We start from the raw sequence: 27,056 nt of genomic DNA, 5'->3' as shown, positions 1-27,056 counted from the left end.
GATTTTTCATTTTGATAGGACCCTCAAATGGCAGATAGGCGAGGGAATGAATAATTTCCATCCGAGCCTTCTTCGATCGCGTACCTTGGAAACACTCCACCTCGAACTTGAATGATGTATCCTTGTACAAGTGTCCACGATCAGGTAGTATAGATTTGATATCCTCGTGGAGCTCATTTAAAGTCGAGCCTGACCCCCAGAGTTCATGAATAGACTGCGCCAGGATTGATCGACTTATTACTCGTTTCGATGCCTCGATTGAGGACATCTCAACAATACAGAATGGATTCTATGTTTGTCAGAATAATACGTGAAGAGTGTTAGGTCAAATACCTGGTCGTCATGGTCCACAATTTTGAGATCTTCACACTCGAGCTCCGCGAGAGCTTTGAGTTCTGCTAATCTGAAGGACTCATAAATCTGAGCAAATCGAATCAGAAAAAGCATCTTGAAGCTCAGATTGAGGTTCTGTGAGAAGACTGGGGCGACTGATGCTCTTCGGCACAAATCGCCGCAGGTTATGTAAACGTTTGCTGCTGCCACCTTTCGTGCGATCCCGAGAACTCTCACCTACCTCAGTCTCGCAGGCCCAATGAAAGTGCTGGACGCGCAGCAAATTTGGATGAACGACAAGGTCGAGGTGAGAACCGCAGTCGTCGGAAACAAGACTGGACTTACGGTCTTTTCTGCCCGGCAATTTTTGATTCATCCCTGGACTGCTTATCTCTCAAGTCGCTGGTCGCCCTCATACTGGGGATCTAGAAAAAAATGGAAATTTGAAGTACATTCGCAAGGGACCACCAGACCGATATGAGGTATAAAATAGTCTTGCAATGGATCAAATATCATCAATTTCAATATATATAAGGAGCTTATACTTCATTCAGGGCAAAAAGGAGCATTATTACGATATTAATGGTCTCCGGGAACTCAATTAAATGATTTCCCCTTCAGCAGGTTCTTGCGGATACTCCGCACGGCGATTGGGTTTGGCAGTTTTATAATTTAGTAAACACCCGCAGCAACGCCGACTGATTTCCTCTGATTCCCCCGGCATCAAGATACCTTAGCATTGCATGGGCAACAACCAGCGCATCCAAGGCAAGCTATACCAGAACAAACTGCTATATCCTCACTTCAACCACTAAATCGAGTTTCTCGCACCGTCGACTGACGCCAATGGTTGCCCGAATGCCCTCAGCGACGTACCAAGCCCCACGGTGTTTCGTCACTTACGGCTCCATGGGTTACACCCAGCGCGGCCAAATTCCCTACAATAGTAAACCTTGGTCAGATTTGATGGGTTTGGACTTCATTCAAAAGGTATGTCTGGTTCTTGCCACGACAACTGCTACGTGCAGCGGTTAAGAAATTCCAGTTAGATATAATCATGCCTCAGGAGTTAGCAAGTGCACTCCTACGCAAATTGGAGGAAGAGCAACTAGCGCCGCGATTTCATCGCGTGGTCATGACTCTGCAGCAGATTCTGGAGGGCGACTTTTTCACGGAGTACATAAAAAAAGGTTAGTAAGGCCACTCCTGGCGTGTACCGCTTCATTAATGCGGCCCAGGGAATGTGTTGATGCTTTCTGAAGGCATCACAACAGTCGATAACATGTTTACTCTCAAGGAAGGTGCGAAAAGGCTTGATCTGCACGAATGACTCTTAGCTGACGCTCTAGGCATCTTGACTATGTACCTAGACAAGAAGTCCTACGAAGAGGCTGGTTTAACGGGTAGACCACATGGATCTGAAGGGCGCCAGGGGATCAAACAGAGATGGGGTATGCTATTTCCACATCCCAAAACTGCATTATTCGTGTCACACTGACTCGTGCAGTTGTCTCATACGACCTTCGATGTCCATCGATGCTCCATGGAAAGAAGGGGTTCGATAGATTGAAGTATGCTTGCAGAGTGGTTTTGAATAAGCCACATGATTGGTTCTTTTGTAGCATTGGCAAATCAAGTAAGTGAAGCCTATCATCTGCAGAAGTTTGCTGACCATAGTAGCTCCGAGCCCAGACCCGCTTCAACAACACCATCCGACCGGGTTTACCTCATCGCCAAGTATTGCGAAAGACTTGTCAGTCAGGGCTGTGATCCCGGATATATCTCCTGATATCCTTCATGAAGGCGACCGGCCTAGATTCGAGGTTGAGGCTTGCGAGTTGTACGAGTGGCTATCCTTAATTCGACTGCAAAGTCCCCGGGTTTCTCCGACAGACAGCATCGACAGTTTCCTTGCGCGTTACGACACTCCACAGGAACCCGACGGAGTTGCCAAAGTTTGCAAGATAACCTGGCAAGGTTTTATAGGACCACACTGGCTGCGGGAACTAGTGGCGACCCTGTTGACAGCAAGCCCCCAGCGATCGTGGTTTGCTGTCAGTGCGACTCAGTTCTCTCGCAATGTTTCCGGCAGTTGCAACGAACTGACACTGCTCAAGGCTGCCGAGAAGCCAAACCAATACCTCTTGTGGAAAATAGAATCCACCAAATAGAGGCATTCAGTCCATTCTCGACCAGACAGCCCTCTGGTCACCCAGCCCCTGGTCCGAAATAGCATCTTCAACCAACCTGCGCAGATCTGCTTGACCTTGTGGTGTGTCGAAATCGTCGCGCTGTGCAAGCTCCTCGATTCGGCGGCGAAACTCAATGTCGACATCGCAGGGTAAATCTTCAACTGGGTCCATGGTACCCATGGTGACTCGCAAGCCCTCTGGGGGTGGAGGTATCGACTCAGGGATCGCGTTGGAGATCGTACGCTCGATATCATGTTCAGATTCCTTGGTCATGAGGTATGCAACAACTTCGGGAAATTCGCCTTCGCCTTCAAGTTTCTCCCTGGCGGTCAACCCTTCGGAGCCTTTGTGAAGAATGTCGGCGCCAAGCTCCTCCACAAGGACCTTGGCGGCGTCTGGGGTTTCTATGACGAACAGTGCAGTCTCATTGTCCTCGTCTTTGATATTCACATCGACGCCGAAGTCCCGAACTAGTGTCCGCAACAAGTCAAGGTGGTTGTAGCTGGCTGCTGCGTGGACAAGAGAGTAGCCGTGTTCGTCCTGCGATGAAGCCAAACCCGAGTTCGCGCGCAACAATGGCAATAATTCTGGACTGTTGTCGGACGCAAGGATGAATGGATTCGGAGCCATTGCCAGTAGAGCTGCTCCGTTAAGGAAGATTCGTATTGTTCGTCGTGTGTTGGCCCGGTCAATGCTGTCGTAGTGAAGACTTAGCAGAGCCGGCGATACAATGACGCCTCGGACAGGTACGTGATAGTGGGGTTATAGAAATTTTGGTGGGGGGTAGTACTCACACGGCCATTTGGTGAAGCGTTTTCCATTTTTAACCAAGCAGTCAACTAGGTACCTTTTAGGTACTTTTCAGTACTAGTATAGATGACCCGTGATACTTCACTACGGCTTCTTCTATCTCTGCTCGCAAGCGATAATCATGATGCTACTTCGGGATAGCAGAGTGTTTTCTGAAGCGTACCTCTAATATTTTTTCGCCTTAGTGTAGTAGCTTTTAAGTCTGCAAACTTCACACGTACGTCCTGAGTAACCCACTCTCTGCATGTACAGAGCAGGCTGTTCTCTGTATTACGGAGTACTCCATGGACGAGTTTCATTTCGGCCTTGACTCACAAGAGGGAGGACCCATACCAACACGACATGCCGCCCAACAAGCGTACTTGAATTCGCGAAAGCGGTCTGTTTGTGCTACGCATCGCCTTAAATTGTCCGCAGGTGAAGGTCAACCCGAGGGTTCATCTTCTACGTCGCCTTTCCCAACCTTCAGACTGTACGCACCTTCCCCTTGAAAACTCGGTTGAGTGACTTCTCGCAGCCTCCACCCGACGACTGAAACGACCAAACGCCCCAACACAAGGTGTTCAAGAAGCAGCCGCGAAAACCATCATCAAAAAGCAGCACTCGCGGGGGGTAAAGAGCCATTCGTCACCATGGCGAGCGTCCAAGCGCCATACGCACCTCAAAGCACGGAGGAGGTGGCTGCGATGCTCCAAGGGCTCGAAATAGGTCGCAAGAATAGTAAGAAAGGCAACCTCTCCGTTAAGAAGACCACATTTGAAGTGAGGGACTCTCCGTCTGGGATCCAGGTCGATTCCTGGCGAATGCACGACTGGGATTACAAACGCCGCGACCTCCCCACCTACGCAAGAGGACTCTTCACAACCAAAACGCGCAGCAATCAACCCGAAATTGCTGTACGAGGATACGACAAATTCTTCAATGTTGGTGAAGTCAACGAGACCAAGTGGGACAACATATGTTCCCAGACCCGAGGCCCGTACGAGCTCACGCTCAAGGAAAATGGCTGCATCATCTTTGTGGCGGGGTTGGAGGATGACACTCTCATCGTTTGCTCCAAACATTCGACTGGGCATCGTTCAGACGTAGGGCTCAGCCACGCCAGTGCTGGTGAGCGACGGATCGAGGAGCAGCTTGCCGCCATGGGCAAGACAAAAACCGACCTTGCCAGGGAGCTCAGACAAAGAAACGCAACAGCCGTCGCCGAGTTGTGCGATGACAGCTTCGAGGAACATATCCTGGCCTATGGTCCTGATAAAGCAGGCCTATACCTCCATGGCGTCAATCTCAACCTACCCGAGTTCGCAACGTACCCCAGTCCGGCAGTACAAGACTTTGCAGACCAATGGGGCTTCCGAAAGGTGGAACTGACAACCATGGCTGATGTGAGTGAGGTGAAAGCTTTCCTGGAGGAGGTTGCGGAGACTGGCGCCCATGATGGACGTGATGTCGAGGGTTTTGTGATCAGGTGCAAGCGTTCTCACAGCCCATCAGCGGCGCCATATCACGACTGGTTTTTCAAGTTCAAGTTTGAAGAGCCATATTTGATGTATCGACAGTGGCGAGAATGCACGAAAGCGCTCATTGCGGGCCGGACACCAAAGTTCAAGAAACACGCCAAGATCACCGAAGAATACTTACTTTATGCACGCCAGCGTCTCGCCGCTGACAAGGAACTCGGGCGTCTATACAATCAGAATCACGGAATTATTGCGCTTCGCGATGATTTCCTTGCTTTTAAGAATCTCAAAGGCTCAGATGCTGCCAATTTGGAGCTAAGCTTCGATTCGAACGACGATGGCACAGCACCGATGACAGAAGTGACAGGCGACGTCATTTTGTGTCCTATTGCCACAATAGGCTGTGGGAAAACCACCATCGCTCTGGCTCTGAACCACCTTTTCGGCTGGGGGCATATTCAGAACGACAATATCCAAGGCAAAGGCCGACCTAGCAGATTCACCGCCGCGGTCCTTGACCAGTTGAAACAGCACCCAGTGGTATTCGCTGATCGAAACAACGCCGGCGCTCACGAGCGAAAGCAACTGATCAAGGATGTTAAATTGCAGCATCCCACGGCCAAACTTGTCTGCCTGCACTTCCTGCACACCGAGGATACCATTGAAGATATCAGACGTATCACACAGGAGAGAATTATCAGCAGAGGGGACAATCACCAGACAATTCATGCTGCAACCGATGCCGACAAGTACATCGGCGTGATGAACAGTTTTGTTGCGCGGTTCGAAGCCTGCAAGCCGTTCTCTGCCCCTGACAATGGGTTTGATGTGATTATTAGCCTTGATCCCACCTCCGAAAGTCGACACAACCTCGAAACTACCATCGTGCAGCTCAACAAGTACTTTCCAAATCTTGTCACCGGAGTACCCTTACCAGAACAACTGGATGCGGCCCTAGAATTTGCGCTCAGCTATAAACCAGATCTTAGACATGACATACCTGATCGTGGGAAAAGAGATCAAGGAGCTCAATCGCAACAGCAACAACAACAATCAGTCTCCAAGAAGAAGACAAAGTCTCTGGAGTACATGGCAGTCAATGTGAGCGCCAGCCGTGTCACCGATTCCCTCGATGAGGCTTTCTCGAAAACGGATGCAATCACATCCCGTTTCATGAAGCAACTCAAGCAAACACGACGTGTCCAACCAAGGTTTCACGTTACCTTGATGCATCGCGCTGCCTCAAAGGAGCGACCTGAGCTATGGTTGCGTTATAAGGAGATGCAAGAGGAGATGAACAAAGCTGGCAACCCGGAGGGCAAGCTCGGAGACTGTGATGTTCTGCTAGAGAGGGTGAGTGCTCCGAAATCGTCGTTTGATAGCATGTGGAGCTAATGATACGTACCAGATCGTGTTTGACGAAAGGATCATGGCCATTGTGGTTCGTTTAATAGATGACGCAGGCCGCTGGGAATGCGTCAACCAGACCGCTCATATTACTGTTGGCACTCGAGACGATTCTGTGAAACCAAAGGAAAGCAACGACCTACTCGCCAGGTGGTTGAAGGAAGGCTGCACAGCAGACAACCAAATTCAAGAAGTAGTGTTCGATAGCCGACCAGTTCTGCACGGGGAGGTCAAGCCTGTGCTTTCGCGTTGATTAGGCCTTTGCAAATGCATCGCATGTCAGGCTCACGCGTTAATTGGCCACAACCTCGAGCGAAATCGGGTACGCGAATCATGGATGCCTCCTTCATACGAGGTAGGCTGAGAATAGGCCCCGGTCAGGTCAGCAGTGAATTAACGGGGAAATGCTTGAGTATCGCATCACCAATGCTATCACCATCCCACGTTGCAGCTCTGGAGAAGATATCAGTAGATGGTGCACAATGCCACCGTAAATTGTGGGTGCCATGCGATCACTGACATCGATGGGAATAATCCACAAGATAAGAACTCCAACGCCATTTATCATCGTGGTTGAACATGGGTATCTGCAACCTTTCCGTCGAGCTCCAGTGAGTCCAAGACCTAGATAGGCTTGATTTTAAAATGCAAGGCGATCAGGCTGAAAACTAGAGCCTTCAAATCCTGCACTAGGTAGTAAAACACGCGCAGTCCCTCGGGATCCGCCGATTCAGTGACGTCGACCAGTGAACCAATTTTCGCCGTCTAGGTATGATCAATGATCGAGTACGTAGACAGGGTGAGTATTGAAGACTAACCTCGAAGGAGATGTGGTCGGACCCCAGCCGAATCTCGAGTTCTTGCCTCCCATCCTTGTTCTTTTGAGGCCACTTCGCATCGTCTTCCTTGGTAATTTCGCTGGATTTGATGATTCGTTTGATTTCATCCACGATCACGGAGCTCACGCTCACTTGTGACGGTCAGCCACTGTTTCAAGAAGAAGCCTTCGTACATACTCTCTTTGCGGATCAAGCTGTCATTTCGATAGTTAGAGTTGTTTGCATAGCGAGCCACTGCGCTACGTCCGTCCCCCACTACCCGAAAATCGAATTCTGAGTCGAGAGGTTAGCATTGTGGTGACATGGCACTTTAAGATGCATCTAGAGGTTACTGCACCAAGGAATTCGTGGCCAAAGCGGCCCATGTGTCCAGAACTGTCAATCGTCAGTACCTGCTACCAATACCCTGAAAGAAGGATGCGTACTAATAGCGGAGGTAGAATGGTTCCGCTGAAGCCGACATATTGCCTTGTTGCGCCAGGAAGCCTCGGGGAAATGAATGCGATGCTCGGACCGCTGTCACGAAACTTCATTGTCCGCGGGGCTAACAGCTACAGGGGTCTGGGTCGACGTTGAGGCAGCGAGGTCGCGTTGGTAGGGCCCTCACGTGACGACCATTCCCGCTCTGTAGCGTTGGTCATTGGTGCCACCTTGTTCCAGGACAGATATTCATGAAGCTGGCCTCCATCGTGCGATCACAACAGCACCTGCGACCGTCAATCGAAAGAGATCTGGCATTGCGGCTCAGGATCCGGCCTCGGAATCTCGACCTGAATTCACCAGGGGTTTCCTCATTGCCCCAATCCAAAGTCGCCAACCTCTGGAGTCTCCGAAACCCCTAATCATATCCCCACCGCCCAGCTGTCAACAGCTCGTCAAGGGCCCCTCGCAAACCAAACCACAACGCATCGCGGAACGCTCAGGAGATACGCGACGGGGCGGAGCCCGTAATACTTAAACAATGTCTGGGTTCCTTGAGCATTCATACAGCTTGGTCCACCAGGACAATGCTGCGGACGTTCCCTCCGTGTCCGACCTGCGGACCCAGCTCGAGAAGGGGACCGACGATTCGAAGGTTGAGACCATGAAGCGCATTTTGACCATCATGCTCAATGGTGACTCAATGCCTTCTTTGCTTATGCATATTATACGGTCAGTACTAGGCGACCCGCTGCATAGCCAACTGACTCACATGCGTCGGTAGCTTTGTTATGCCCGCCAAAGATAAGCGACTCAAGAAGCTTCTCTATTTCTACTACGAAATATGTCCGAAGCTTGACGCCGGTGGAAAGCTCAAGCAGGAAATGATCTTGGTCTGGTAGGTCGAACAGTCCACACAGGAGGAGCTGTACTAACGACTGCTCCCCAGCAATGGCATCAGGAACGATCTCCAGCACCCGAACGAGTACATTCGCGGCAACACCCTCCGCTTCCTCTGCAAGCTTCGCGAAGCTGAGCTCATTGAGCCCCTCCTTTCTTCAGCCCGCTCATGTCTGGAACATCGGCATGCTTATGTCCGCAAGAATGCGGTCTTCGCTATTTCTTCGATCTTCTCCCACTCCCCATCTCTGATCCCGGATGCTTCAGAACTTATCGCGACTTTCCTGGAGAGCGAGACGGATGCGACCTGCAAACGCAATGCTTTTGCTGCGTTAGCCAGCATCGATCACGATGCGGCTTTGATCTACTTGAGCTCGGTATTCGAAGGCATCGCCAACGCTGAAGAGCTCCTTCAACTTGTGGAGCTCGAGTTCATCCGAAAGGACGCAATCCAAAACTCACAAAACAAGGTATGTCGGCCCGGCGTGCTTCTTTTCTATACTTACCCGTTCTAGGCTCGTTATCTTCGATTGATTTTTGACCTTCTCGAAGCGAGCGCATCTACGGTTGTCTATGAGGCTGCATCGTCTCTGACTGCCCTAACTAACAACCCAGTCGCCGTCAAGGCTGCCGCCGCCAAGTTCATCGAGCTGAGCATCAAGGAGGCAGATAACAACGTGAAACTCATTGTTCTGGACCGCGTTGATCAACTGCGCAAGAAAAACCCCGGTGTCTTGGACGATCTCACGATGGAAATCCTGCGTGCTTTAACGAGCACCGATCTAGACGTCCGCAAGAAGGCTCTTGAGATTGCACTACAGATGGTGACCAGCAAAAACGTTGAAGAAGTGGTACTTCTTCTCAAGAAAGAACTGTCAAAGACTGTGGACCAAGAATATGAGAAGAACGCCGAGTATCGATCTCTCCTCATTCACTCTATCCATCAATGTGCCATCAAATTCTCGGAAGTTGCGGCTAGTGTCGTAGACCTTCTGATGGACTTCATCGCCGACTTCACGAATGCGTCAGCGGTTGATGTTATCAACTTTGTCAAGGAAGTCGTGGAGAAGTTCCCCAATTTGCGCCCTACTATCGTTCAGCGACTAGTATCCACTCTCGATGAGGTACGCGCTGGGAAGGTTTATCGTGGCATCATGTGGATCATTGGCGAATATTCTCTTGAAGAGAAAGATATTCGAGACGCCTGGAAAAGGATCCGGTCCAGCCTGGGCGAGATTCCTATTCTGGCTTCAGAGCAGCGGCTTCTTGAAGACGATAGTTCCGAGGAGCTAGCAGACGAACAACCTAATGGCGGGTTCAAGCCTGCTGCTCCCAGCGGATCTCGTAAGGTCCTTGCGGACGGTACGTACGCTACAGAAACTGCCCTCACCAGCCAGTCTTCGGCGGCGGCCAAGCTTGAAGCTGTCAAAGCGGCCCAGAAGCCCCCGTTGCGCCAACTGATCCTCGATGGCGACTACTATCTCGCTTCGGTTCTTTCATCAACATTGGTCAAGCTTGTTCTGCGACATTCTGAGCTCTCGTCGGATAAGGCTCGGACCAACGCTCTACGTGCCGAGGCGATGCTCATCATGATCTCTATTCTACGCGTGGGCCAATCACAATTTGTCAAAGCACCCATTGATGAGGATTCAGTTGACCGCATCATGTCTTGCGTTCGCTCTCTGGCAGAATTCGAGAAGAAGAAGGAGCTGGAGAATGTGTGGCTCAAGGATACTCGCAAGGCGTTCAACGCCATGGTGCAAGTGGAGGAGAAGAAAAGAGCGGCAAGGGAGGCGCATGAGAAGGCCAAGACAGCTGTGCAAGTTGACGATGTAGTAGACATCAGGCAGCTGTCCAGGAAGAACGCCAGTGACGGCCTCGACGAGACCGAGGTTGATCTGGAGAGGGCGACAGGCGGCGAGTCAGCCACAGAGGACCTATCTTCCAAGCTTAGCCGGGTTGTTCAGCTTACCGGATTCTCCGATCCCGTATATGCGGAAGCCTACGTCAAGGTGCACCAATTCGACATTGTGCTCGATGTCCTCTTGGTGAATCAGACCATGGAGACACTCCAAAACCTGTCGGTCGAGTTCGCGACTCTCGGCGACCTCAAGGTGGTTGAGCGTCCCACTACCCAAAATCTCGGGCCGCACGATTTCCACAACGTGCAATGCACAATCAAAGTATCGTCGACTGACACTGGTGTCATTTTTGGTAACGTCATTTATGATGGTGCCCATTCGACTGATACCAACGTTGTCATTTTGAATGATCTTCACGTCGACATCATGGACTACATCCAGCCCGCTTTCTGCACAGAAACTCAGTTCCGAACTATGTGGACGGAATTTGAGTGGGAGAACAAGGTGAACATCAACTCCAAGGCGAAGACCCTCCGAGAGTTCCTCGAGCAACTCATGGCATGTACGAACATGGAGTGTCTGACCCCTGAGGCAAGCCTCAAGGGTGATTGCCAATTCTTGAGTGCCAATCTCTATGCGCGGAGCGTATTCGGTATGTCATGCTTCCATTTCGAAAGAACCACCAGCCATGTAAGCTAACAATCAACAGGCGAAGATGCACTGGCGAACCTCAGCATTGAAAAGGAGGGCGAGGACGGCCCTATCACTGGTTTCGTCCGGATAAGAAGCCGGTCGCAAGGCCTGGCGCTCAGCCTAGGGTCATTGAAAGGGCTGAATAAGATCGGGTCCTCTGCTTAGATCGACTCGGGTTGAATCAGCTTCATAATGAAAACTGGTCCTCTCACCAGCGGAATGGGTAGGTTACAGAGCATTCCACCGAGGACGACCATCCCAAATGAAGGGCGATGGGGAAACTGGGAAGGTAGGAAAACGCCGTCGCCACTAAAACTTTACGCCAATCTGTACTACGATTATGGTCCATTGGTGCATGTAATAAAGAACAAATCCTGAACTGAAAGAGTGAACCAAGAAGAAGACAGGCCCCCGCGACCGACAATGGGCACCGCTAGACTCCCAACTCCATTGACGCTGTAGATTGCACCCTCGTGAGGAAATGAAAAGGAACAAAGCAACAGGAACAGCCCATCATGCCTTGTGATCAAAGACAAGAGCATTGACAATGTGCCCCTCCTGCCATCCCTGGGACGCGAGGGAAGCGCCCCCCTTCAAAATCTTGCCCATGTATGCCACTCGGATTCTTTTGTCTGCGCTCAAGGATGCCTTGTTCGCGATTTTCCTTGCAACGCTCCGGGAAGTCTCGGATGGGCTAATCATGATCTGATAGTCTCTGGCGTTCTCGCTCAACCTCGCACGAAGAGTGACCTGAGGGGTTACGTCCACGACATGTTTGTCTTTCTCCATATCTTCCGAGACGTCCTCGGCTTGTGCGTCGTCGTCCACACCGGTTGGAAGCTCGCCCTTGACATCGCTGTCCTCCGAGACATTGTTGGGATCGCACACAATGTATTGTGGCAGAGGGTAGTAATTGCCTAAGGAATCGTACACACCGTTGGCAAGATTCCCGGTGGGTAACGAGATTTCTGCGGCCGAAAGGATCGTCTGTGCCAGCGCCACGCCATCAGCCCCATTTGGGTCTTCCCACATGGCCTGAAGAGCAGCATGTATGGTCTGCCAGATCTCTGCTCTGCCTGTCACACGTGTATCGAAGAAGTCCCGGCGCTCTTGCGCCAGCTCCTGGCGTGTCCAGAGACGGTCTTTCGAAGCCCATGAAAAGGGCTTCAGGGGCTTGTTGATGTGCTGGTCAAGCGGCCGCTGCTGTTGGCTATGCCGTCGGGAGCTGTCGGCGAGCGTTTGGTTTCCGGCGGATCGATGGTTACTCGCCGCGTTGGCGCCTGCATGCCCTCGTCGAGCGGCGCTTTGTGCGCTTTCGGGAAGAGTGAGAGGCGGCGGGTTGGCTGCACCGGCGGACGTTGTCAAGTCACCTCCCGGGTAGGGTGAGTTGGGCCCGGAGGAGCGGGAGAAGCAGCAGCCCTAAACGGAAGTCAGCGGATCTGCTGTCTGAGACATATATGTTACAAGCGCATACCATAGTGAACGACGATCGGGGCCTTGGAAAGTGGACAAACTCGCGGAGTGCAAGCAAATGCGTCGATAACAGTTGTCTGGCTCAAGAGTTCAGGGTGTAAAGCCATACCCGTCCCGAACACTTTGTTGACGGCCAAGAGAACAAATCGGGTTCAGGTCCAGTAGTGACACAAGGCAGCGGTCATCGCAGGCTGCTTCGGAAAGCTACAGCGAAATCGGAACGAAGTGGTGGATATATAGCAAAAGATATTGTCGCTCTCCGCAGTCTGGGGGGCCGGTAGGTTGAATAGGTAGGTGAAGGCGATAGCTCTGTTGACAGTTACGGTGTTGAAGTATCGACCTGGCGCCCTCTGGTGAATTCGTGAAGTATTTGGTTGCTCCAAGGTTCAGCGGGGGACGGCGACGCGGGCGGAAACGGGGCAAGCCGACGGAAGGGGAATAGCCACGCGGTCAGCGAGCTTAGCAGAAAGTCTGTTAATGATGTTCGCCATACGGTATTGACGAGGCATGGAAGATGAAAGATGGACTGTTCTGGTGGCTGCTAATTAGCGCCAACCAATCTCAAGTCGAGTCGCATCTATGTTCAGTCTCAGTTACCCTACAGAATCTGAAGTACAGGGACAGACAACGTGGAGCGGGACATTGGCGACCCCGGGAGCATCCTCAATTCATCCATTTTCTCTTTGTCAGTCGCACGACAAAACATCTTTGTACAGCCGAGGTTGCGGGCCAGATTCAAAGCCGTTAGGACGTTGGTATTTATACCTAGTATGACCCCACGGTGTGACAGTGCTGTTGCTTTACCTTATGATAGCACGGCAGTGTGATGCTCGACAAATTTTGGCAATCAATCATCATCCCATCAACATTGCCTGCACCGACACGTTGGTCCCGAAACCCCTATGTCTACAAGGACTAGCTTCGATGGTGTGCAAAGCTCGTGGCTCGGAGGCGAGTCATGGATGTCAAACCAGACACGATCTTCGAGCTTGAGTCATGGGATATCTGTCCAGGCAGGTACTCGGACTAGATCGACGAAGCTACAATATACGCAACGACTCAGGCAACTAATGCTCGAGCTCCCGAGACAAGACCGAGATCCAAGTCTTCTCGACCGCTCAAGTAAGACGAGAGCACCTAAAGGGTTTGTACCTCTGCAAGTTGAGCGCAGCCTGCGGCGTCGTCACGCTGATTACTGGCGTCAAATCGACGAACAGGTCAAGCATGGTCGTCCAAATTATGGTTGGCAGCAATGCTGGGACAAGAAATGTTACGACCGCCGTTGCCTGTACACTGACCTCCATAGTCTGCCTGTCCTGACAAAAAGGTACACGCAAATAATGGATCCCGGTGGTAGAGGCGTCTCTCTTGTCAATGCCGTAGCTCAGCACTTGTGGGGCGTGAACATGGACCACAGCCAGCGTCCGCTGCTCGAGGCATTCCTGGAATCGCCTGTCATCCATGGGGCGTTGGGCCAGTTCTGGAAGCAGTGCAGGGACAACAAGATTGAGCTGAAGGCTACGAACTTTGCCCGTTTTGTGGCCAAGCTGGAGCGCCCAACCACCCAAATTGTCTTGTCTACCTTGAACAGAACCCCAGTGCCTCTGTCCCACGAGTTCTTTGGTTGCGAGGAATACGGTTCACACCGGCGCTGGACGCTCCGACAGCTGGTAGCCCAGTTTGTCTGCACCGCCGAGGCTTGGCGACGGTATGCATTGAGTAGAGGGTTTCCTTGGGACTTTGGCTTTCCCAACGCTCTTGCAGAAGCCTATTGTGGAATTCTAGTCAACTTCGTTGACATGGTCGCCTCGAAGGCCTTCTATTTGCGGATATTGAGTGACATGCAGGTCAATGAGGTTTGGCAACAATGGATCAATACTCATTCGGCATGCAGGCTCCAAGATCAAGACTCCACGTCCAGCAGTCTGGCTTTTGGCCCAAGTGAGCTTGCCTTAGATTCAGACGACGGTGGCCGCACTGAGGAGGTCTTTACTGGATACGGCTGTAACGGAACATCGGACGTGACCGGCGGGCCCTTTGAAAGGTTTGAAGACGCAGAGTTAGATGCGTGGACAAGCTTCGACGACGAGGACGACGAAGAAGCAAACTGCGTGTGATCTCACCGCGCACATACATGCAGGCGGTTGAACCCCTCTAACTCAAGACCTGATTGATCGAACCAAAGACTGGAGCTCATCCGCCAAGCAACTGTAAAGCAGGACCGTTACCCTCAGCGCAATGGAAGCTTGCTGTCTTGTCACTTGACTATGCCAACGACCCCGCCACCAGCAAGTTGCCTGGTTCTTCCTACAAAGTGGCATGACACTGCGTGCAGAATCACCTGCCCCCCTCCGTGGCGCAGCAACGAGGGTGAGACCTTATTTATCCGCCAAAAAATCACCTTATCCCGCGGGCAAGACCGCGAGGAAGACGTCACCTCGGTGGTCCAACAGCGAAGATGGTATGTCCGAAGCCTGCGGAGACCGACACGCCGCCGCTCTAGCTGTAGCCGAAGCCTCCCGAGCGCTCCCGGTTGGTCGGTAGATCGTCCGTATAAGTGAACTTGGACGCGCCCCCTCGTTGCAATTACCCCGTGTAGGATACGTAAGTAGGGACATCAATTGAGAGCACCCAATTAAACAAGGCTCAACCCATCAATCGTCTCCGCAAGCTTTAAACTGCGCGAACCGCACGTCTCGATGGCGCAGCAACGTCACCCCCGACCTTTCTCAACTGTGACCAAGGTGCACCCGGCGCATCTCGCTGAGTTGCATTTGCATCATTCCACTCGACGAATGCCGTCGCGATGGTGCGTACCTTTTTGCTCAACCATATACTCCGCTCGCCTCCCGAACGTCCAAACTAACAATTGGAAAGGCTCACTTCAGTAGCCGCCCTGGCCGTGGCAGGATACGGCATCAACGCCTACGTGGTGCAGGCTCGTGATCGCCGCTTAGCCGAGGCCCACCAAGCCGAGCAAGTGGACCTTGAACGAAGGCGGCAGTACGAAGCATTAGCAGATGTCTATGGTGGACGCTCAACACTTGAAGAGCTGGAACAGGCCGTGGCACATTATGGGAAGAAATGATATTCGACCGCAACGTTGGAGAAGGCAGGAAGCACGCATCAATTTGAACAAACGCTGTTTGATGAGGCGGCACATTCGCATTGCATATGGGCGTTCGTTGATTATTGGCTAGCATCGTCTTTTGGAGGATCGTCATCACCAGCTGAAGGACCAGCTGAAGGACCAGCTCTTGGATGATTTTTGCATACAAGTACAGGAGACTAAACTACGACTCGACGAAACAACTTTGGCACACAAAGCGGAACAAGCCTCGCGATCGCCTTGGCCAGCGGCGCGAATTGGCACTGCGGCCCCTAAATCAAACGCCAGCGAGGGGTGCTAGGTTCGGGTCGAAGCTGTCGAACGCGGGGAACACTTTTGGAGCGCAGATATCTGAATTATGCGTCAGCATCATCGTCTCCCTCACCACAAGATCGCAAGGCAGCCAATGGGCAAGGCGCTGGTCAAGGTCGCGAGCTACACCGAGCAGGGAAGTGTGTTGAAACGGCGCAGGCGCTGTACTTGACGTGGTTAAGTAAAGACAGCAGTCACGTCAACGACATTACCAACAGGGAGCCCATCGTCCAGTCTGTGATCCTTGATGAACTATGCCACGTCATCTCCCTCCTGACCTTCCCTAGTATGCGAAAGGGGCTCGTGAACCATCGCCAACAGTGAACTTCTGGGAGGATGTAAAGCCGGCGTGTGTAGCGCATCTTAATTTATTTTTGGTAGATGTGAGCACCCCTTTTGTCCCCTTTACCCTCCAATCCTGAGACCCCTTAGGTATCGCCTGACTAAGAAGCCTTCAAGTTCGACCAAGTAGTGCTAATCCGCCTTCTGGACACCACCAAAGTGCATCTCGCCATCCCCTCCCCTAAAAGTCCAGAGAATCTTCGCATTTCGCCGCTGCGTGGTAGCAATTCTCATGCAAGACCACAGTATTATTATTATTCAGAGTCCCCGTCTCCTTCGTATTCCCGCTTAACTGATCCTGTCGGGTTTGAGATGGCAGTGCAGCCGCAAGAGCACCGCACATGTTGAGAAACCGTGCTCAAGTCCAGGTGCTGGGAGCCGTACAACTGTTCGACGGAAATTTATTCAGACGCCAATATCAGGCTCAAGGCATCAATCTATGTGGAGGAGGATAAATTATATCAGGCTAACATCGTTGTAACCTTGTACCAGCTTCCATGTATGAGGTTCTGTTTTTTTTACTTACATGCCTCAACTCAATTTGTTGTTTGTCAGGCAGGTTTGCCTTGAAAAGTCAGCCACACATTCGGCCCACAGCTGCCCTTATAGGCAGTATCTTCGCGCTATCGCGTTCTTCCTTCTTTTCTTAGCATCAGCATGTTCTTTAGATAGAGAATTCATTATCTTCCTTCTCTTCTGATCTGTTGTTCATCATCATCTTCATACAATTCCCCCCCCACTGATGGAGACGTGGACTCATGGCGCGGGAGCGGGCGGCTTCACAAGACGTATGGAAACATATTGAGGCTAGACTGGAGTGGCATGCCATTGAATCACTGCTGCTGCTCGATTGATGCCTGGTAATGACCGCTCTTTAATGTATTAGGGGTGAGGGAGCCAGGAGTAGCCCAGCACCCAGGACGCTACCAAATCAACCCAAACGCCGGAGACCACTCATTAATGTTCCGCCGCTTTAAGCTCTCGTCGCTTCATTTTCCTTCCTTCGACTTGCGTTTTCAGCTTTCTGGCAAACTCCTGTGAGACTCTAACCACGAATGTCATTCGATCCGCAATTTCATCCGCGTGTTGTCCCCAGGCATCAAAATCGACTCCCTCACAGAAGTACTGGATCAGTGTCGAAGCTATCGCCTTATGGACAGCCCCGTTCCCCAACGATTCGTATGCATCTGCGAACTCACGCATCACAGCCTTCTGGTGCGCTATGTCAAGCTGGTAGCGAAAAAGCGTGCGATGCGCGTCGCTGATGGAGGTATATATGCAGCCAACTATGTAATCGGCCAGAGTTGAGCAGATGAACCGATCGCACAGCTTGTGAACCTCAATAAGGTCTTTGATCGGAGTGCGTTTGCTGGTTGGTTGTGGATCGGTTTGCGAAGTCGGAGGTGTCAGCGAGACGATCGAAGAATGCGAATATGCCAGGCCAATGAACAGTGCTAGATAATTCGGGTCGACATCATCGAATGTAATAGATCTTTTCTGGCCTTCAATCCATGTATTTTTGAGGCAACGTTTGAAATATTCGGAGCAGCATGTGAGGATATCTCGATGAGCCACAAGGACTTCGCCGTTAGCAATTAGATCTATAGATTGTTCTGCGCTTCTGGCAACGTCAGTACTGGCTTTATCCTCATTTCGAAACGTACTTAATAAGCCACCCGACTCGACAATCGTTGAGGAGCGCCGAAGATGCGCCGCGGCCTTCTTCTGAGATCTTCGGCTTCTTCTTCAGCGGCGCCATGATGTTTAGTGTGATATAAGGAGTTGAGATGGAGTTGTATCAAAAGGAACGTGCAGCAACAGTGCAGAATTTTTGAACCAAGGTAAGGTAATGGAAGGCACGTGCTTACCACGGACAACGATAGATTTCAAGGGGAGAAAAGGTAGGAAGCAGGGAAGGGTAGGGGGGGGAAGGAAGAAAGGGGAGAAGGAAGGATGAGGGCAGGAAGAGAAGAAGGAACCATATGTGGCTACCTGACTGCCGACAAGCCACGGCAGCCTGGCAAGTGGTGATATCGGATGGCTAGAGCGTGAAGCGAGTGTGCACAACGAGACGCCTGATGATCTCTCTGAGTCTTGGGTTCGGATGTTTCTAGAACAGGATATTGATACCGAATGCCCAATGAAGGCCGAACACCTCAATTACCCACAATGCTTCCATGGAGGACTACAATGAGTACCTGAATTGTCCCCTTTTGAATAGAGAAAGAGTTGCCAAGACCCCGTGACAATAGTACCAGATAGACTCGCTTTTAGAGCTTAGCCATATACTCGGGTTTTCATCGAGCCACCATCGCAAGAGCCTACATATCCTGATACCCTCAAGCCTGGGCCTTGCCCTTGACTTTCCGAATAATGACCAAATCTCCTTCCCTTTGCCAGCCACATTCATAGTTTTTCTGTATTTCGGGCCACGTTATGTCTGTCATTGCCTCCAGGAAGTCCACTCTCACGCTCATATAAGTCCTCCCAAAAGCCTTCAGTGTCGTGATTCGCATGTCGTCTTCTGCAAACTCCATGATCCTTGCTTTGTGCCCGTCTACCTCACCCTTGAGCTTCCGAAAGCGGACCCAATTGTCGTGGACGAGTGCATGAAGCACGGCGTAGACCTTGCCACTCCTCAGTCGATACTTCTTTGCGAGAATGAACGCCTCTGTGAGCTCCTTTCTACGGCATGCTGTGTCGAGAACGAGATAACCAACAATTTCCTCTTTTGTCATGGATTCGAGAGCATTTTGTGGGTGGAGCCATTGAAGGAGCCGGAGTATGGCGGGATGGTAAGACTCAGGATGGCGGACGAGTATGCTCAACCGGACGCCGAAAAGATAGGCTTGATTCGCGAAATCGTCGACCCGCTTCGAGGCTACTATGCCTTCGCGTAGCTTTCGGAGAGCCGTCAAAATGTCCGAAAGTGCCCTGGTATTCTCCGGATCGGCCAACTTTTCCGAAGACGGCCGAGGCGCCGTCTCTGAGGATGTCGAGAATGCCGTGGACTCCCTTTCTGTGCTGCGAGAAACAAGTACAGATTGCTTGCTCTTTGGAGCAACCTCTATTTTTGTCTTAGATCTGAATTTATCTGGCGGTTCTTCTGGGTGCTCCTCCGCATCCGGGTTCACGGTGGGTGTTTCTGCTCTGCTCGGACCTCGCAAGGGCGCAGCTGTTGGTGCTGAAAGCGGTCCTGCTCCCTCTGCTAACTCCAGAGCTGCGAATCGTCGGCTCAGCTCATCACCTGTCGCAGCATCTACGCAGAAGATCATGTACTTCTCCATGATGGTACGAAAGTACTTCTCTTGTGTGACCTCGTCTCTCAGTCTGCCGTTTCTTAGATGCGGTGTACATACTTCGACTCAGCCCGAGGTGTTGAACTAGACGACTTACCGATCATCGCCCTTGGAGACCAGGCCCATACTGTCGAGCGATTCTTGATCCACGGGCTTGAGCCTCCCCCAAGGCCCCGATGTGAGGCGACCAAACTTCTTGGACATGCTGGCGCTGGCCCTGGCGCTGGCCCTGGCCGCAGTATTCAGCTCTCTGGTTATGATATCAACGTCAACGCTTCCATGAGCGGAGGGTCCGATTGACGCGCGTTGATGCTGGTGAGTGTGTTGACAATTAGTAAACACGAAGCTGTGGGGTTGTATAAAGAGGAATGCGCTCCGGGTAAGCAGGTACCTCGACCAAGGCGCCTGCCGGCCTATTCAAACATCCACCACCCGTGGGGTGCTTATTGCCAAACTTGCGACCAGCCGGAGCATGAGATGATCGAGATGGAGAACATACCGCATATTACGTGGATACCTGATTTGAATCTGGATAAGTACTAATAAGTATCAAACAGTAAAGATGTTCTTCTGATAGCAATATTGGGTATCACAACGCTCCACGCCTAGCTCGTAGGCGTCCCAAAATTAGCTACAGCTCCATGTCTCTCGAGTACGTTATCTCCCAGATCTCCTCAAGAGCTAGACAGCTTGAGCCTTGGAAGCGCTTTGTTGGCGCTCTGAAGAGACACTGGTCCCGTTGTTGCTACTCGTTGTGGACTCCATTGGGACGATTCGATGACCACTGCCTTTCGGAGCCTCGCCAGAAACAGCTGCATCTTGTGCGTATTTCTCCCAGCCAGTGGGCCCTGCAGCTTCATATTTCCCTCGCCTGGTCAAAATTCTGCCCAGTCCTTGATGGATCTCGCATTGGAAAGGCTCGAAGGGGAACCTCTCGCCATCGATACTTATGTAGCCATCATCCTGATTGCGTGGAGTGATGCGATACGCCGAGATTTTCTGGTATGACACGTGTTCACTGTTAAAAAAGTTTCCCGACTCAACGGAAAGCAAGACATTGGCCCCTTTCATAGCGCTGAGGTCCCCATCGATTGTAACAAGGTCCATGCAGCCATCCGACGGGAGAGCAGCAGGAAAGAAGCTTGCGTCGGGAGCCATGTATGCCATCTGTCGAGGAATGTTAGCTGCTTGTAGGAAAGCTCCATCCTGCTTGCATAATCAGCATGAATTTGACTTACATTACCACAGTAGAAGTTGCCAATCTTGTCAGTAGAGATCTGCTGCCAGTCAGGGCTGATGGCCGAGTTGACTGTCCCATACTTCAACTCAGGGAGACCCTCGTGACCGTACATCTTATCATAGAACTCAGGTGTCTGGGCCTTGTCCAATTTGCCGGCGTAGAACCTCTTGATCTCCTCTTTGTCTGCGACTTCAACCTTCATCGCCAAGTCGCACGGATAGCACTGCTTTTTCCAGATGCGCATTACCAGCCCAACCTCGAAACGTTTGCTCCCCATCCACCGCAAATGTTCCGTAGCAAGATCGCTCTCCGCTATGATACCGACCGCCTGCGACAGGACCGACACGTAGCGGTTGTTGTTCTCACCTTGGGTGATAGAGACAAGGTCAACCGGCGTCACAACACCCTTAATGATTCCGATGGCGGCCACGGCGGCCTTGTTACTTCCGTAAAGGTTGATTGCCATGGCATTGCCAGAGCCACACGGCACCTGGGCAATGGCCAACTTCCTCAAAGCTCTGCCCGCATCAGGTCGCTTCGCCAGGCCATTGAAGATCTCGTGCGGCGTCCCGTCGCCGGAGCAGGCAATAATTGCGTCGTACGTCTTGTAATCCAGATTTTGCATCAGCTCCGTCGCCTCGCCGCCTTTCTTAAGGAACACCACATCAAAGTGCATCCTCGCCGCGTCGAACAGGGGCTTTACTTGTTTCTCCCAAAGCTTGACGGCGTGACCCGGGCCAGAGCTAGGGTTCACCAGCACCATGGCCTTCTTTTGCTGCTGTGCCGAACCGTACGCAATGGCTTGAATCGAGCGTGCGAACCGCTCGAGTGGTTCCCTTCCCATCGACGTATCAAAAGCCCTCCATTTTCGCTGTTCTACGACCGATGTACCGGGGCGCGCCACGAAATCAATGACAAGCTTGTCACTTGCATCAACGCTGCTCCACAGAATGTCTCTATATGGCACACAGGTTGACCTGCTGCCTTGAAAACATGAGCCAAGACATTCTTTCCAAGGAATCTGCCGCGACGAACCACTGATCTTCAGGCTCGATTCCGCCTGAACGAGGGTGATTGGCCTGCCCTGGTCGTCTAGAACTCGAAAGGATTCGGCGGGTGTCATTGTGCCTTGGAGCTTCGAATTGTATATGGTGGGAGACGATGTAATATGGCAGCAGTGGTTCTATCGTGGAGATGCGAGCTGTCTTGGTTCGGATCGTGTCTGTCTTGGGAGCTTGAGTAAACGTACAGAGTAGCAGTAAGAGTTAGAGAGCATCAAAACGAGAGACAAAAAGACAAGACTAATTCATAATTGGCTGTGGTGCATTCCAATATCACTCCGCCTAACACCTACACGAATAAAGGAGAGTTAGTTGATAGTACAACCGAGGGATAAAGGAGGGTGCGACGCCAAAGAGCCAAGACTAGAGGCCGGGAGGGACTGGAGGATGCAGGATAGGCCCCACTAATCAATGCATGGGTCGCCTGCCATCATCGCATCGCGTTCACATCAAGGGAAGCCTGGCCTGCAACAATGTCCAGATCATTTTTATCAGCGCTATGTACAATTTACATGCAACTGGTCCAAAGCGGAAATATCTTTGCACTCTCCTTGGCCTGATTACCAAATTCTGAGCTTTTGAAACCTAGCAACCTCTCGGACGCCGTTCTGCATGGGCCTCGTGCTGCTTCAACCCATGCATGCTGACGGCTCCCGAGGGCCCCGAGCCAGGTTATCTTTACCTAGTAGGTATTCTAGCCTTTCACGAGGACATGGAATCACCATGCTGGCTATCCGTGTTGTCGCAGTAGTGACAAAGCCCCACGCAAAAACACAAGGCAAATGTAACGAAATATGGTCTATCAGTGAACATAAGGCTTTTGTGTGTCTTAACCAGATCAGCATCCCAAACTCCCGCAGATCTCCTCGGGACCCAACTTATGCATTTGTTCCGCAGGAACGTAGTATTATACCATACCGTACCGAATTTCGAGTGTCCCTAGGTTCTCCATATCTCGCACGTCTAGTCGTAGTACTAGTTCATTACGAAAACCTGGTAGCGCCGGGGAACTTGGCTTGAGCCGCCTTCTTGAAAGCCTCCTCTTCGGGGCTCCGCCACTGCTGCAATGTTTGCAGTGCGCTGATAGCATCTTTGTACCTCATCTTGGGTAAATCTAGCATCTCGATGACTTGCTTGTCGGTGCTCTCTCGGTCTTCACCGAGGATTTTTTTCGCTCGGATAGCTGCGAGGACATGCTCGGGACTGTCCTTGTGCTGCGCTAAGAAATGGTCATTGATTTCATGTAGATTGGCCGAAGCGGGAATAAGGTTGAATTCCTCCTTGAGCACTTGCGCGACCTTGTCTGGTACGTCGGTAGCTCCATTGAGAGCGTGCCGGAGGGTAATGGTCTGTTCGTGAACCCTCGGGCTCTCGGCATCAATATTGCCCGCAGCCTTGAGGCAACGAAGTGCCAGCAGGTGCTTCTCTGTCAATTGTTAGCGTTGAGTACCCTGACCATGATGGGAAGATCTTACGTCTACGGATGTATACCTCGAAGCCAGCGTGCTGTGCCTCGATGCTCTTGGGACAGACCTCAAGCAGTGGTTCGAGGAGTTTGATTGCCTCACCCAAGGGATCCTCAGTCGCTGCCAATTTCAAACCCATGGGATCGTCGTCCTTCGTCTTAGGCTCGTCGTCGGTCTTCGTGCCTTTGTTCGGATCTTGCTTGGCCTGCTTTTCAACAACCTCCCGCTCCAAACGCTGCTGTTCCTTCTTGGCCTTCTTCGCAGCCTTCTTCTTTGCCAGTGCATCATCTTCATCCTCCCCATTTCCATTCACGCCGTTCGACGACGGCTTATCCGCAAGCTTGAGGTAGACTTGGATGGCGGCTAGAGCCGCACGAGAGTAGAATGGGTGATCGCGGATATGATCCTCCCACCTCATCATATCAATGTAGGCTCTGATCTGCCCCTTTCGCAGCGAGAAACTGTGGAAGTCAAACTGGTCCTCTTGCCATGTATCGAAAATGGTCGCAACAGCCTTGAACCGCTTCAAAGCCATTGCAACGTTGCCCTGGCGGGCGTACGCCTCGCCGTCTTCCGTCAAGAACCACACGCATTGCATGTCTAAAAGATCTGCCAGTGGGCCACCGACCGTGTCCTGGCGTGTGAACAATCCTACCGTCTTAAGTGCCCTTTCGTTCTCGTTGTTGCGAAGCTGATACTTCGCCGCCTTGCTGTTGATGTAGCGGTCCTTGAGGTCCAGCTTTCGTGCGTAATCCATCATTTCAGATGCTTTCGAATGATCGCCCTGATGCTTAAATATCCTCGCCTTTGTCATATGGTAATCGACACTTTTGGTATCCTTCTCAATCGTCTTTTCCACATAATCCAGACTCTTGTCCAGATCTCGGCTCATGTAATAGTTGTAGTGCTGCGCCAAGTAGAACAAACCAGCGGCTTCGCCCTTATCCTTGCTCTCTTTGTCAATACCTTCCGACTTGACGTACTCCTCGGCCAATTCCCGCAGTGTGTTCTTTTTGTACTCGTCGGCGTAAAGGTGTTTGAGGTTGGCGAATGTCGAAGGCACACCTTTGTTGAGCATAAGAGTGAGATAAGCTTCAGCTGCGGCTCTGAAGTCGCTGCCTTCCAAGAAGTCCAGCGGTACTCGTTTCGCAGTATCACAACGGGGAAACTTGGATGCGTACTCATCGTAAACGGCCTTGCGCTCGGACGTATTGTCCTCGCTAATACCTAGGACTTCAACGAGCTTCTCGTAGTAGATCTGGAGATCAGGATTTCTCTCGATGAGAGCCCTGTAGGCACCCGCAGCTTCCTCACGCCTCTCCAATTTCGCAAGGTATTCTGCCCGGCACTCCATGACGGCCAGTCTATCCAGATTCTGCTTAGCAGCTTCCTCCAGATGCTCCAGTGCTCTTTGGTAGTCGCCCTGTTCTGCAATGAGAGAGTTCTTGTACATCACTGCCTCAGAGTGCTCAAGATCGTAACGTGACGGTTTTGACTTCAGTGTGCCTTCATACGTGCTGAGCACGTTCTCAGCCTCGGCCAGATCTCCAGCGAGGTGATGCGCAATTGCCAGAGCCGTCCAGCTTTGTCGGAACCCAGGCCGAGCTTGCAGCATGGCTTGCCGGCTTTGGATATAGCCCTGGTAGTCACGCATCTGAATTTGGAGGATAGCCAGATCACGTTGGATTTGCGCAGACTCGGGCTCGAACCTAAGAGCCATTTTATATGCTTTGATCGCTTCTTCGAAATTCTTGACTGCGCGGTATAAGAGACCATACACGTGCCAACAAATATGGGACTTGAAGTCGGCGCTGAGGGCCTCCTTCGCCAGTGCAAAGGCTTCATCGGTCTTGAGCTGTCCATTGAGGATCAAAGCCTTCATTGCCATGGTGTCGCCATGCTTTGGGTTCTTCTTCAGGATCGAATCAGCCGTTTTGAGGCCACGCTTGTATTGCTTGTCTTCATAGGCGCGAACCACATTGCGGAAGTTCGTTTGGTCTTTGGCACTGAGTGGTTGAGGCATGGCGATTGGTGCTGAGCGACCAAGCGGCACTCAGCTGACTGGGAGAGTACGATCGGTGTACTGGATTAGATGCAGCTCGCAGGAGGATTCTTCAAGATTGCGGTCGAGCTTGTGCGCCCGAGCTTAACGGACGAGTCAATTTTCGTGGAGGGGTAGCTAAGGCCGAAGTGACAGGAAGGCGCGCTGCGTGCTGGAAGCCGGAATGAGAGGCTCGAACTGCTCGCTGCGTATGCTGGTTCACCGTCGGTCGTAGAGCGTACCAGGTAATCGATTGTCGGCTCGCCAGCGTCGCAGGCAAAGAAGCGGGTGGAAGATTGCAATCGTGGTCGGTGGATCCTCGGCCCCAATTCTTGCAGCAGCCTCACGCGGGGTTGTCAATGTTGAGGTCCCGGTCAGTCTCGAGATTATGCTCGCGATCGTTGGTTACTAGTCAAAACTTATCGTCGAGTTACGCACCAGGAAGTTTTGTGCAGACAAATACTACGCTGGCGAAAGCGGGACTACTGCCGCAGTGACAGAGGTGCCCAGTCTACACGCGTTCCGATGTTGTGGACAACTAGTTGTCGTCGTGCGTCCGAGAAGCTGGGGAGATATTTTCCAGAAACTATTTTACAATTATATACTTTGCGATCTCGCATGCTCGGCTTTCTTCGATCTTCCTTTCAAACGTTGGTCTCCTCAAGGCCTAACCAGTGTCAACCCGTTGCACTCTCTCCATTTGTTCATGGCGTGCTCCCAAGCCAGCTCTGTCCCCCTACAGCGCTCTTGAATAGTCGACCACGTCTTGGTGCGGACGATATTTTCGACTTGGTTTTCTTGCTGTACCAGCGATGCTAAAACTTCTGTCCTTGCCTCGCGCGGAAAGAATCGTCCAGAATAAGGGTCCAACCGCTCGTCAACCACCCGGTGACTGTCCTTCTCTTTCTCCATCGCTCTGAGGGTTGCTTCAGGATCGTCCGGGTCAGGGCTGGAGGCCACCACGCCACAGTAGTACAGCACATCGTTCCTTGCTTGCCATGATGGGTATAAAACCTTGTCCTTGAACTGGTCGCATGCTGTTGGGTCGACTTGACGCGACGTTGACCGCGGTGATCTCTGCGAAGTAGACTTCGGGTCGAAACCTGCGCTTGCAGGTGTGATCAACGCGTTCAGGTTCTGGTTGATAGAATCATCGATGGAGGAGCGAGACAGGCGCAAGAATTCTGAGGTCGTTAGTCGCTGGTTGGAACGGCGCATGAGTAGGTAGTATGCCAACCCCGGAGCGCTCCTGATGAAAAGCAAAATTGCGGCGTCAAGGATGGTTTTCTCGATGGTTCGGTCATGCTTGTCTCCAACATCTTGGGGCTTTCCCTTGAGCTGGAAGCCCCATAGGTAGGACCCGTCCTCGTCCACAGTAGGTCAGCCAGATTGGTCGTGTCGAAGGGACGAAATAAGGGTAGTCTAGGCGAGCGTAGTGGCCCCAGGTAAGATTAGGGAATTCTTGCGATGCAGTTTTGGGTGGTCGTTGAGGAGATGCGCAAGAGGTGGATTCGATGTCGATGCTGTCATGGGATGAACCCGTTCGGCTTTAGGCATTGGTTACCCGCCAATCCGCCTGGGAGACTCCCAGAGGAACCCAAGTGCTGCGAAATTGCCAACAGATATGCGCAGACCCGGATCATTGCCCACTGTCCAGTCATCATCATCATCTGTAAGTCGATGATGACCACACATGGCTATGGAGCCCCTTCAGATTGCCACGATTACGTTCGTCGGCCACAAGAGGCAACGCTCGGTAATTGCCTACAGGTATGCAGCCATAACGAACATGCCGAA

At 51.8% G+C, this 27,056-nt stretch overlaps 8 protein-coding genes across 8 annotated transcripts; 4 read left to right on the top strand and 4 right to left on the bottom strand.

Annotated features, from left to right (window-relative positions):
• Nucleotides 1-2,510: 2,510 nt before the first annotated feature.
• On the bottom strand, nucleotides 2,511-3,155 carry J7T54_003797 (Ankyrin repeat-containing protein-like protein; the record flags this gene model as incomplete). Its single annotated transcript, XM_051510142.1, has 1 exon — nucleotides 2,511-3,155. The coding sequence occupies one exon, from the start codon at nucleotides 3,153-3,155 to the stop codon at nucleotides 2,511-2,513; it is 645 nt and encodes a 214-aa protein (XP_051358941.1).
• Nucleotides 3,156-3,967: 812 nt separating this feature from the next.
• On the top strand, nucleotides 3,968-6,190 carry J7T54_003796 (tRNA ligase-like protein; the record flags this gene model as incomplete). The annotated part of the gene is made up of 1 exon (XM_051510141.1): nucleotides 3,968-6,190. One exon carries the CDS (start codon nucleotides 3,968-3,970, stop codon nucleotides 6,188-6,190), a length of 2,223 nt encoding a protein of 740 aa, XP_051358940.1.
• Nucleotides 6,191-8,002: 1,812 nt separating this feature from the next.
• Nucleotides 8,003-11,081, top strand: J7T54_003795 (Coatomer subunit beta-like protein; the record flags this gene model as incomplete). Its single annotated transcript, XM_051510140.1, has 5 exons — nucleotides 8,003-8,193; nucleotides 8,246-8,359; nucleotides 8,411-8,831; nucleotides 8,988-10,875; nucleotides 10,933-11,081. The coding sequence occupies 5 exons, from the start codon at nucleotides 8,003-8,005 to the stop codon at nucleotides 11,079-11,081; spliced, it is 2,763 nt and encodes a 920-aa protein (XP_051358939.1).
• Nucleotides 11,082-11,429: 348 nt separating this feature from the next.
• Nucleotides 11,430-12,393, bottom strand: J7T54_003794 (Ubiquitin domain-containing protein 2; the record flags this gene model as incomplete). The annotated part of the gene is made up of 2 exons (XM_051510139.1): nucleotides 11,430-12,335; nucleotides 12,391-12,393. 2 exons carry the CDS (start codon nucleotides 12,391-12,393, stop codon nucleotides 11,430-11,432), a joined length of 909 nt encoding a protein of 302 aa, XP_051358938.1.
• Nucleotides 12,394-13,729: 1,336 nt separating this feature from the next.
• On the top strand, nucleotides 13,730-14,506 carry J7T54_003793 (uncharacterized protein; the record flags this gene model as incomplete). The annotated part of the gene is made up of 2 exons (XM_051510138.1): nucleotides 13,730-14,097; nucleotides 14,284-14,506. 2 exons carry the CDS (start codon nucleotides 13,730-13,732, stop codon nucleotides 14,504-14,506), a joined length of 591 nt encoding a protein of 196 aa, XP_051358937.1.
• Nucleotides 14,507-15,184: 678 nt separating this feature from the next.
• J7T54_003792 (uncharacterized protein) lies at nucleotides 15,185-15,477 on the top strand (the record flags this gene model as incomplete). The annotated part of the gene is made up of 2 exons (XM_051510137.1): nucleotides 15,185-15,198; nucleotides 15,267-15,477. 2 exons carry the CDS (start codon nucleotides 15,185-15,187, stop codon nucleotides 15,475-15,477), a joined length of 225 nt encoding a protein of 74 aa, XP_051358936.1.
• A 3,014-nt stretch (nucleotides 15,478-18,491) lies between these two features.
• On the bottom strand, nucleotides 18,492-21,814 carry J7T54_003791 (uncharacterized protein; the record flags this gene model as incomplete). The annotated part of the gene is made up of 5 exons (XM_051510136.1): nucleotides 18,492-19,482; nucleotides 19,549-19,680; nucleotides 20,491-20,618; nucleotides 20,690-21,492; nucleotides 21,727-21,814. 5 exons carry the CDS (start codon nucleotides 21,812-21,814, stop codon nucleotides 18,492-18,494), a joined length of 2,142 nt encoding a protein of 713 aa, XP_051358935.1.
• A 921-nt stretch (nucleotides 21,815-22,735) lies between these two features.
• J7T54_003790 (N-alpha-acetyltransferase 15) lies at nucleotides 22,736-25,241 on the bottom strand (the record flags this gene model as incomplete). Its single annotated transcript, XM_051510132.1, has 2 exons — nucleotides 22,736-23,178; nucleotides 23,228-25,241. 2 exons carry the CDS (start codon nucleotides 25,239-25,241, stop codon nucleotides 22,736-22,738), a joined length of 2,457 nt encoding a protein of 818 aa, XP_051358934.1.
• Between the last annotated feature and the right edge of the window lie 1,815 nt (nucleotides 25,242-27,056).

Source organism: Emericellopsis cladophorae, assembly GCF_022114955.1.
Source record: "Emericellopsis cladophorae strain MUM 19.33 chromosome Unknown NODE_83_length_74590_cov_113_560211, whole genome shotgun sequence".
In the NCBI taxonomy this organism is placed as follows: domain Eukaryota; kingdom Fungi; phylum Ascomycota; class Sordariomycetes; order Hypocreales; family Bionectriaceae; genus Emericellopsis; species Emericellopsis cladophorae.
Note: the sequence above shows the minus strand (reverse complement) of the source record. Positions and strands in the feature narration are given on the sequence as shown.